This window comes from Sapajus apella, unplaced genomic scaffold (assembly GCF_009761245.1).
Source record: "Sapajus apella isolate SASKATOON/1434 unplaced genomic scaffold, GSC_monkey_1.0 scaffold120, whole genome shotgun sequence".
Classification (NCBI taxonomy): domain Eukaryota; kingdom Metazoa; phylum Chordata; class Mammalia; order Primates; family Cebidae; genus Sapajus; species Sapajus apella.
Window position 1 is genome coordinate 2154033 of NW_022437060.1, and position 12277 is coordinate 2166309.

The window sequence follows — 12277 nt, forward strand, 5'->3', positions numbered from 1 at the left end:
TTTGTTTTCTGAAATACCAGATGGGGACAATGACTCATGCTACAGGTCTGCTGTCTCGGTTAGAGATAATTCCACTAGCTCATTCCACACATATGCTCAAACATAAGAAATCTCAGTCATTATTGGCCATTTAAGCATGTCTTTATTTTGCTTTCATTTTGCCTTCTTGTATTGTCTCCATTTATTATCTATTGTGCATAGTATATAGGAGATTCTATGGCAACAAGGCACCCCTACTTTCTCTTATTGATTTAAATGTACCTGGAGCCACAATTTAATTTTTCCTATGTCTACTAACACTGGCTACTAATTAGTAATAACCCATAGGCTATGGAAATCAGGCTGCAAACTTTTAAAAATTAACAACAAAACTATTTATACTCATCTTTGACCGCCCACCTTTGCGCTTATCACATTATCAAAGCTGAAGGAAGATAACAGTATCTATTGCTGGGAAATGGGCATCAGTCTCACAGTGATGTGGGGAGTATAAATTGGTACGACCTTGATGCATTGCAGAATTCAATGTGGCAAGAGTCTTAAAAATACGCATTCTTGCTGCCCGGCAAATGGCACCTCAAGGAATTTGCCCTGAGGATATAATCAGTTATGTTCACAAAGACCTATGTGCAAAACTGTTCTGCAGCATTGTGTGTAATAACGAAAAAATGGAAACTATATACATGTCCGAATAAGAGATTTGTTAATTGGAGTCCATTCATATATTGAAATATTCTATAATTAATGAAAATGATAATATGAAGTTATATTTATTGATATAGAAAGCTATTTGTACATTTCTTGTGTGTGACAAACACAGGTTGTAAAAAAGTATCACAGGGTTGGGAATTTCTTCCCAGCATAGCCTACAGATTCAGCTGATAAAGGAAAAACTTGCACAATATTCTTCCAGAATCACAGGTAAAGAGGAGATGGCCTCTACCCTTTTTCCCTCCTGTCCTTGGGCTTCTGTGTGGGAAATGGAGGGGAGTGTCTTAGTGATAATCAGGACCAGGAAAACATCCTTGTAGGTGTATGCCCTAGGTGCTGGCTGTTGAATCCATGTGGCTACATATGTTGTATATTGATTTTCCCACTCCTGCTTCCAGAAGGTGAGCTCACATGCATGGGGGCCCAGGTGAATTCTGTCCTGGCAGTGAAAATGTGAAGTTAGGTCACACCCCTATGGGATTGTCTAGATAAGTGAGTGCTCTCTTGCCCTACAAACAGTGTCTGGTCTGGAGGTGGAAGCCAAGGGGACAAAAGGGTCCATGCTACATTCTCCAAACCAGCTCACCAGAAGAAGGTAGACACTCAGCCTACATACCCATTATCCTCCTTTTTCACCCTCCTTTTCGTTCAGAACCCATGGGGAAAGGATGATAAAGGAAGAACCTCATACACAAACATTTGGTGTGTCTCCCTTGTGCCTCTGAGAATATACACATGGAAAAACCTCTGGAAGGATTCACTCCTGACATTAAAGTAGCCGTCTTCAGGGGGTGAGATTGTCTACATGTACGAGCTTTCTAATTGATTCTGTTACTACATAATTATTACAATTATTCTATTTATATTGTTAAAACAGAAATACAATTTCTCTGTGTGTTTGTTTCTCATTATGAAACACATTTTGGACCTTCCCTGCTACAATGGAAACTTTGAATAAGGACAACAGTGTTTGTTGAATTATTATGTACCAGGCATAGCACAAGCAGTTCGGATTAAATTTTTTCTTCCATCCTCAGATCAACTTCATGGGTTCAGGACTTTCATGCAAATTTTTCAGGTGGTGTGTGGCTCACACCTGTAATCCCAGCACTTTGGGAGGACGAGGCAGGTGGGCCACGAGGTCAGGAGATGGAGACCATCTGGCCAACATGGTGAAACCCTGTCTCTACTAAAAACACAAAAAAATTAGCTAGGTGTGGTGGCCCGTGCCTGTAATCCCAGCTACTCAGGAGGCTGAGGCAGGAGAATCACTTGAGCCAGGGAGTCGGAGGTTGCAGTGAGCCAAGAATGCACCACTGCACTCTAGCCTGGATAACAGAGCGAGACCCCATCCAAAAAAAAAAAAAAAAAGGTGGTAAAATTGAAACTGTAGAAATTAAGCAACTTGCACAAGTACACCTAACTAGTAAGTGACAGGATCAAGCCCTTAATCCCAATATGACTTGCTGCCAAACCATTACCCTCCCATTCAAATAAGATAAGGGACGGTGAGGCAGTTGAGTTAGGGAAAGAACACATTTGCAAAGGCAGTGATGTAGCCAAATTGATATTACAGAATGCCTAGGCTGAAGGAAGTCCATAGTCAGAATGAACATTTGTTCTACAATTCTGCCAAAGTGAAACCTTCTAAAACTAGAAACAACACAATGAAAAGGGGGAAGGGCATTTCTGGAGACAGACACCCTGATAACAGTGCTGAGGTAGCACGTGCAGGGTTGACAGCAATGGACAGAGAAATACACATAAATATAAACGTTGACTCTGGCAGGGCAGCACCCTCTGAGGACGCTGGGTAAAGGGACATGAACCAGTACCTCTGATCTAATCAGCCCTGCAAGCCCGTTGAATCTAAGGAGAGTACAGTAATTGATTTTCACGATGCTGATCCTGAGTCATCAAGAAAAGGTTACATTTTACGTTCAGAATTCTCTGTTTAACAAGGCATGGAAGCGTGTAATCCATTTGAGAAAGATTTTCATTTCAAATAGTTAAAAATTCTTTAGAAAGATTTTTGGTACTTAAAAGGATAAGTGACAGTTATCTGGAAAATTATCTTATGTGGAACACCGTCTTCCTTGAAGATCCTGGTTCAGGAAGGCATTCTGTTGAATTTAGTTAGGTTTCTATGATTTCCCCTTTGTTGACATTGTATTCTCCATTTTTCCCCAGCTTTTCAAACTGCCTAAATTCTAAGTGCTGGAATGTAAGTTTCTTGAGGCTAGAGATGATAGCACCCTTTCTTAGATACTTCAGATATTTTGGCCTTTGTTCTCCAGCAAAACAAATGATGAACTGACATCCACAAAAAAATGACTGACTCCCAGGGAACATGTAAATTTTGACAAACCCTTTCTTACATTTTACGGAAACTCTTTAGAGTCTTGGTAAGCAGTTCTACAAGTTGTTTTTGCTTTATTTTGTTTCCTTTTCCAAGCATATTAATAACGAAATCAACCATTTACTATAAAAAATAACCATAGGAAAATAAATAAATAAGCAGTGTTAGTTTAATTTTTTCTAGAAGCATACTTAACTTATAAAAGGAGTCATTTCCCCTAAGGCCCCACTTCTCAGGCTCCATTCACGTCATGAACCCACAGGCTTGCCGTGCCTGCCTGGCTGGCCTCCACTCCTAACGCTGCTCTCTTAGGCATCCAGGCATCCTCCACTCCAGATGTAACTCGTCGCTCTTGGGTGGGTGTGCTGAGATCCTGGTGCCTTATCAAACCTTCTCCCTCCCGAAAACAGCATTTCCCACTGCCACACTTTCTATGCCAATCTCGAATGCTCTCTTCGAGGGCCATTGCTCTCAAGGCATCCTTCATTCTCACAACTGTTACAGGGTGGGTGTTCAAATTGTTTTCTTTACGATGATGAGGAGAAAACCTTGAGAGGTGACAGAATTCACTCTAGGTCCCATGCTGAATTTCAGAGCCAGGATTAGTACATAACCAGACCTCTCCTGGTGTGTTTCTCTCCCGTGCACAGTGACTAACTGTAAGTATAGCTCCCTTCGTGGCCAATTTTGCTTTGCCTAATACTCCAGGTTTGGGGCAGCCCATCTGTCCCACTGTGGTCATGCATGCAGAGGCCTTACCTGGCGTGTTGAGCAGGCGGGACCTCCTGCAGTGGTAGGCCACCTCCTGCTCACAGTGCTCAGAGCCCTCAATCACAGCCTCCAGCTGCTCCATGCTGCCCCCGTAGTCCAAGGCCATGGCATAGGGATTCTCAGAGTTGGCGCCCCGCACTCGGGTCAGCTCTGGATTGTTGTGCTGCACTGACGTCCAGATCTTGTCCTCTGCCCAGACAACACAACACAAAGCAAGAGACATGAGGAGGAATGTCAAAAATGGGGCATGCGAGCAGGGTGCTGGACCACTCAGCAGGCAACGTTAATTAACACCCAGGTACTGTATGCAGAGTAGGAAGGGACGCTGTGTTCTCCATGGAGCTCCACCGAAGTGAGTATGGACAGTCATCTTAAGAGCTCAGTTTGTGGAGCCCTTTCCCATGGGCTCTACGTTAAGCATTTAATCCTAAGATTTAAGTTAAGATTGGCAATGCCTAAATTGGAAGGTAGGCAATACTGCTATGTCAAAAATAAGGAAAATGTGAATGAGAATTAGGCAGCTCACCCAATATCCCACAGTTAATAAATGACTAAGCAAGGGCTTGAGCCGAGGATGTGTGACTCCAAAGCCTGCACTTCCGGCTCCTGACACGCTTCCTCACAAGAGAAACACTAGCGCGTATAATGTTTTCAGAGAACCATTTTCTCAGAGAGCAAGGTTGAGATTATGTGTTCCACACTGTGCATGCAATGAAGTTAATTGCAGGATTTTGTTTTGTTTAGAATTCATTCCCCATATTACTTCTCTTTACCAAAAATATTTGGAAAGGTTTACAGCGAAAGAACACGAAGATGAGGACCTTCAAATCATGGTGGAAGGACATATTTTGTCTAATAGGAGAAAGAAGGTAAGGCAGTGAGAGAGGGGGGTATTTGGGTGTTAGAGCTTGAGAGATCTGTGTTTGAAACCTGTATCTGCCAACAAGAAGCTTGGATAAATCACTTTCTTTAATGATATATTTAGGATTTAAAATATTCTTTTGTAGAAATTATGGTACCTAAATAAAATTTTGATAATTGTGTGTTTTGACCTATCTTATTAAATTCCTGGATTATATTCTTCTAAAAAAATCACTTTCTTTAAATATATATGTATATATATACACACACACACATATACATGTATGTATACATACTTTTTAAAGAGACAGGGTCTCTCTCGCTCTGTTGCCCTGGCTGGAGTGCAGTAGTATGATCCTAACTCATTGCAGCTTCAAACTCCTGGGCTCAAGCAATTCTCCTACCTTAGCCTCCCAAGTAGCTAGGACCACCGGCATGAGCCAACATGCCAAGCCCCCTTTGCTTTTCTGAAGCTTAGTTTGACAGTCAGTTAAGAAAACAATAATTGCAACAAAACAAGAGAACAATACCCTGGTAGCCCCGGTAATATGGAAAAGCAACCACAAATACAAAGGTGCAAGGCACTATCTAGGATGTATCTGACGCTCTGTAGTAACAACCTAGGCTAAAACATTTATTGCAGTTGGACATGCAATTTAATTGTGAACATCCTCTCAAATACAGCAAAAGAGGAAATAGGAAGACTTGAAAAGCTTTTGTCATCTGAGAATCTTGCCTGCATAATTACATCATTACTCTTCATAAATTCTCACAGTTGAAAAGGAACCTAGCATAGAAATCCTGTGGTTTCTTCCCTCCCCACCCTCTTAGTGTTACAAATGGAGAAACCAAGATCCAGAAAGTAAAGAAATGACCCCAGGCACATCCATGAGACAGTAGCGATGAGCACATACACTGAAAGTAACCAATATTCATTAGCACAGCCATGAAGCAGGAGCACAGCAGTTGGCATGACTGAGCTGAAAGAGAAAAGAATAGGCCACTTGGGCGCCCTTTGTTAATCCTTTCTCCCCCACTATCTCTATACACAACTTGGGACATGTCATTTAATCTTTCTGAACCTCAGTTTCAACATATTAGAAGCAGGAGAAAAAGAGTATGATTTTAATGAACTCCAACGGATTTTCCAACTCTATAAAAGAAAATACTTCTTTCAGCATGATATGGTTTGGGTATTTGTCCCTGCCCAAATCTCATGTTGAACTGTAATCCCCAGTGTTGGAGACGGGACCCGGTGGGAGGTGTTTGGGTCATGGGAGCAGATCCCTCATGGCTTGGGGCTGTCTTTGTGATAATGAGAGTTCTCAAGACATCTGGTTGTTTAAAGTACATGCACCTTCCATCCATTATCTTTCTTGCTCCTATTCTTGCCGTCTGAACTGCCTGCTCCCACTTCACCTTCCGTCATGATTGTAAGCTCCCTGAGACCTCCCCAGAAGCTGAGCATGGATGCTGCCACCATGCTTCCTGTACAGCCCGCAGAACCATGAGCCAATTAATTAAACCCCTTTTCTTTCCAAATCACCCAGTTTTAGGTATTCTCATATAGTAATCCAAGAATGGCCTAATACACAGCATAAAATTAAATTATGCTCAAACACATCTTAAGACTATTTCCTAAAACCAGCCCATTGATAACCCACATGTCCCCAATGTTTCACTGAAGCAAGATTATATTTTATTTTTTAGAGATTGGGTCTTGCTATGTTACCCAGGCTGGAAGGTAGTGGCACAATCATGGCTCACTGCAGCCTTGGCCACCTGGGCTCAAGTGATCCTCTTGCCTCAGCCTCTCAAATAGTTGGAACCACAGGTGTGTGCCATTACATCCAGACAATTGTTTAGAAACATTTTTTGTAGAGATAGGGTCTCACTATATTGCCCAGGCTGGTCTTGAACTCTTGGCCTCAAACAACTGCCACCAAAGTGCTGGGATTGTAGACATGAGCCACTGCATCTAACCTAAGATTACATTATCTATAAAGTCCAAAAAAATTGATGATATTTGCTTTCGACTTTAAAAATAAAAACAAGACATAATTCATATCGGTAAAGATAATAATATTACAAAAACAATTAACCCAAAACTTTAAAAATGTTATTCATACCAATATAGACAAATGCTGATAAAATAACCAAAAATGTTATCCATTATTAATGAAATATTGTAAAGGGAGAAATAAAGATGGACAGTTTTGAAATGTCCATGATGCTTATACAAAGAAGACAAGAAAAACCCTGTCCAATCTATAATAGTAAATGTTGTGGTACTGCTTTATACTAGCACATTTAACGTATATTATCTCCAGTACACACAATAATCTACCACACACAGTATGTGTGTGTGTGAGTGTGCAGCTGTGTGCGTAAGATCATATGATATACATAGCTGATATCACAAACTTTAGCTTCAAACACAGTATGAGGGATGGGAGAAATGGTTGCTTGAAACCTACAGCCCCTGAGTTAGCTTTTATTTTGAATCTTCCCTTTTTCCTCTGATTATCTTTCTCCTGGGAGACAGTAGGATAAAGGCTGAAAACAAGAAGTAAATGGATGTTATTTTTCCCATTTTTGTATCTATGCATCTATCTCTTAGACTTGTCCCCAGTCTCAATGAATCCAATCTGATTCCAAAATTGGTCTCCACATTTACTAATTCATATAGATTTATGTTTCCTTCTAAGTATACACAGGTTTTCATATCCCTATATTCATTTATCTGATTGTTCATACATTTATTGATTGATTTGTTTACTCATTGAATCACTTTACCAATATATTTTTTTGGGGGAAGAAAATAAATAAAGTTGTATTAGAAAGTCAATCTTTCGTCTTGAAACCACTAATATTATTGCCATAATTTTTTCCCTCTCTTTCTATCTATTCTTCCTCAGCTACATTGGCCATTGTGTAGATTTAGCCTTGCATCTTGACTACGTATTGAAAGGTCAGGTGTTAATGCCACTGAAGGAAGGTCGGCTTTGATGACAGATACTCCTGATGCCTGCTCTAGGCTAGGGAATTATGGTTTGAGCTGCAAAGGTTTATGTGAAGATCATCTTTGAATGATTTTCAAACAGGCAAAATTCATTTTGACAGTCCTTTACATGGTTGAGGAGGTGGCGATTCACTTATAAGTGGACTTATACATGACTTCAATGAAAATTGGACCCATAAAACTAAATGTTCAAGATGGCCAAGTTAGTTGGACAGTGGGGATTAGTGAACGAACACAGTATGCGTTCTGGAGTGAGCAGATCTGGGTTTGTGCTCCAGCCAGCACAACACTTACATGTGGGAGCAACCTTGATGAAATTATTACTTTTCAAATCCCAGTTTTCTCATTAATAATGTCTGAAAACCAGCAATGGTATCAATAATACCATGAAACAGGCTGGCTTTAGAAACAAGTCTGTTCAGATTGGAATCTGTGTTCTGCTCCATGTCAGCAGTAAAGCTTTTGGCAAGTTTCATAACATTTCTGGTTTCCTCATGGAAAAATGGTCATATTTACACCAGTCTTTGCATCCATAAAAGTATTACGATGATTTGATACACATAGGCTGTCTAGCACTCAAATGGGTAAAGGCCCTGAACATGAGAAGTTTTCTACATTAGAGTGAGGGCTTGGACTTCATTCCTTAGGGAACTGGGATGGGGAGTGCACTCTGCAAATGAGGTTAACAATCGTAATGGAGTGATTTCTTGTAATATAGCTGCTGCTGTCTACGCTAAGTTATTATCATCTTGTTAAGCTCTTTTTTCACTACAGGATAGTCCCATATATCTTTCTTTTTATTTGTGTCCTTTGCATATCCTGAAATTCCTTCAAGACAATTTGTTCTTTAGTACTCAGGATTCAGAAACCTGAAAAAATATTGTCCTCTGATACGACCTTTTGCTACTGAGTTCATCATTCTCTTTCATTACTTCTACTGCACACCACTACTCAATCCCATGATTAGAAACATAGCCTCTTCTCTTTCACTGCACGAAGGCATACACGTATTGACTTACCCAGATCAATTCTCTTTTCTTAGAAGAGGACTGCATTTGGAGATTTTTGAACAGGCAGGAACCTGTTCATCATCAGCTCAGGAGGGAAATAGGGCCACTTCACTAAGCATTCTAGTTCACTTAAAGTAATAGTTATCTATTTAAAATATTGGTATTTTTAAAGTTGCATTCAGCACAGTGGGTTGGCATCAGTGTGAACGATCTCATGACCCAGATTCAGAGCAGCTGCCATGCCTTCTCCTTCTTTATGTATAAAGGAACTATAGTTATGGGCCATCAAACAGTGTGTACCATGAGCTTCCAAAGGCAGACCATGTATTCATATGTAAGCCAGTAAAGCATTAGCCAAGTTGTGATTTTTAGCTTTCAACTTCATTTCTTCATAAAGCTATGAGACCTTTTAGGATGTGAAATGCCTAATTCATTCTTGTCTTTAAATACATGCCCAATACTGCTGCGCTACCCACCAGAGTATGTGCGCAGGAGGAAAATACATTCTCTAACTTCTCCAAAAGCCTATCACCCTCAGGGGATAAAGTTGTGCACACAAGAATGACAAATGTCTGAGGCTGTTATAAATAGTCTGTAGACTACAAGTGAAGGAAGAGGGGCCTTTCTGAGCTCTGTCTAGGGCAGAGTTGGTGCGTAGAGGTGATTAGAGAGCCCGGCTGGGTGAAGACTGTGCACTCTTCCTTGAGAACTTCCAAGGTCAAGAGCGGTCTTTCATTCTCAGGCTACCAGAGCCTAAGCGAGGCCTGAGTACCCGAGTTGGGACTTCTGGATGGCTTCATCACGCAAAGAAACAAATTAATCATTTATATACTGTTGCGTTCTTAGTTTCAGCATTTCTTGAGCTGTTCTTTTAAGCCTGTATTATATAATGGTCCAAATTGAAAAGAAGTCTCAAGTTAAAAATCAAAACACACACATATACACACTCACTGACACTCAACAGTAACAAAAAAAGAAAAGAAAAAGAGGTTATAAAAGAGCCAGCAGAGTAGTAGTGGTGAGATATTCTGAAATATTTTGTATTAGCATCGCTGTGGTAAAATCTTCCTTGGTCCTCACCGCAGAAGAGCCCCGAGCAGCCTTTGCTGGTGGGCCTCTGTGTGAGCTACCTGGTTCCTCTGGCTCTCATTTTGGAAGCCGTAAATGGTTTACATACAGAGCCACAATTTAATTTTCTTTCATATTTTTTTCTCTCATCATATCTGATTGTTCTTATTATGATGATGATTATTATTAATAATAGTAATTACAGATCCTGTAAGCAATTCCGTCTGTTACCATGGGATCACCACTCAGAAGGAATAACAAACAAAAGGAGAGTGAAAAAGGAGAAACAAGAAATAACTCTGATTAATAAGACCTCATTCTACACACACATCTGTCTCTTTGCAGAGCCAGAAAACAACTGCAATTTTTCTATCACCATGCTTGGAAGGAAGGGAAGCCTACAGATTGTCAATACCCAGCTTAATTGAACTGAAATCACTGTGGGGAGATGCTTCTTATCCTTTGAACAGTGTGCCAATTCACTTATACTCCTATGGTAATAGAGCAAGACTATATTAAGGTCCCCGGGGTCACTTCTGCTGTAGTTATCTATGTTGACAAAATGAGTTTTCTATGCCAAGGGTAAAGACACTTTAAATAATCCTCAAAGTACTATTTCTACTGCTCATTTCCCATCTACTCATGTACAGTCTTGTGATATCTCTTGTCATTTTGCATTGATAGTTATTTAATTTTTCAGATGTTTGTCTCTTATCTCTCCATTTAAATCTTAGGTAATGACTGCTGAGTAAATACAGGCTTAGAAAGGGCTTCATGGTTCACAGAGGCACATGTGATGAGGGGAAGCTTGGGCTTTGTCATCATCAAGGCTTCCAATGCCAGCTGTGCCACCCGCTGGATTCCTGAACATGCAAGAGGCCCGTCACCTCCCCCAGCCTCAGTCTCCTCCTCTGTAAACTGGGAATAACTCATTGTGCAGTGTTGTCATAAATCCTGAATAAAAAGCTTAGGTTTGAACTGGTGCTAGCTGAGTAGGTGTTCCTTCTTTCTAACCCTTTACCTGCTACCTGACTGCAAGTCAAAGCTGAACTGCTATGAGCCGTTCTGTTGAAGCAAATCCGGGAGGATGTGAAGAGATTATTTCATTATTAGAAACACTTCTGGGAACCTTTGCTGAGGGGGTAAATTCCACCTTCCTCCCACCCGACCTTTAAAGGGAAGGGAGGCAATTGGTGTAAAGTGATTTCCGATTCCTTTAAAAGGCTTTAGAAATCCCCCAGGAGCCGTTTTTCCTCCCATGTGTACCAGCCCAGCTGTCTGTGCGAGAATCCATCCGTGCCTCACTAAAACCACGGCAGGCGTGGCTGCATTTAGTGTCTGGGCTTCTGCTGTTTGGGGATGTGTGCATTACTGGTTTAAGGTGGCTGGTAGAACTACCATGCGCTTTGCATTAGTGCCATGCAGACACCGCAGCACCACGGGCTCCATCCATTACTTGCCTGCGTGGGCCACACTTTACATCTTCCAGACAACATACCTGATTGATTTATCTTCACACTTCGCTTTAGCCTTTATTTTTTGTGTACCTGTTAGCGGGGGGTAATTTTTTTCTTTTTTCTTGTTTTAAAAGAGGCATGATCAAAGAGACCTGGGAAATAAATTTTATGATCTTAGGGGGTAATGGTTTGGAATGAATTCTGTGTGCACTGTATCATATTTGCTTATTTGTTGTTCACTAGTTTATTTTATTATTATTATTTTTTAATTTAGACACCTAGTGTATGCAGAACACTATGTTAGAGACTGGAAAGGGATCGGATGAGGGGGCACGGTTGGCTAACAGGCTGAACCCTGAGCTCAGGCAGCTCACAGCTGCTCCTAGGAAGGCAGATTGCCTTGTGTTGTCTCCCTGTTGGGAAGAATTTCTGCAGCAGCAAATGGCGGGCTGCAGGGGTAGGGGTGAGGACAAGATACCATCACCCCATACTCAGTGTATTGGCATTTTGGGTGGGGAAAAGTATAAAAGAAGCCCTAAATCTAAGTCACCTGATGGGAAGAGGATTGTGAGGCTGTGGGTAGTGTTTTAATTGCGATTAGAGGGCTTTATGAGGTCATTAGGAGTATCTTGGTAGCAGACACTATGTTGGTGCATGCTGAGGATAAGACTGGGGACTCACACAAGAGCATAATAAATGTATTCAGGCACAAGTACATAATAAATTGTTCTTGTGTTTGTTGTGCTGTAATAGTACAATAGCACTTGTTGTCTTTCGTTTATAAGAAATGAAGTAGCCAGTATTGAACTCAGAAGACGTCATGAGCTAATGAGCTGACTGCAAAGGGTTAGTCTTTGTTCTTTGAAGAGATATCCAAAGGCAGCATTTACCTCTGCTTGAACCAGGTAAGAAAAAGACAGAAGACTTCTCTAAGTGTGAGAGCGTCTACCTACTCTGCTCTCACCGAGCTTATATCCTGATTCTGGAGTAGACCAACAAAAAGAAAACTCAGAGATGA

At 40.9% G+C, this 12277-nt stretch overlaps 1 protein-coding gene across 1 annotated transcript in view; it reads right to left on the reverse strand.

Annotated features, from left to right (window-relative positions):
- CNTNAP5 (contactin associated protein family member 5) overlaps positions 1-12277 on the reverse strand; it is an 851907-nt gene that overhangs the window by 262336 nt on the left and 577294 nt on the right. The window contains exon 13 of the mRNA XM_032260961.1: positions 3830-4030. Within this exon, the coding sequence (XP_032116852.1) occupies positions 3830-4030 (201 nt within the window). The remainder of the gene's footprint in view (positions 1-3829; positions 4031-12277) is intronic.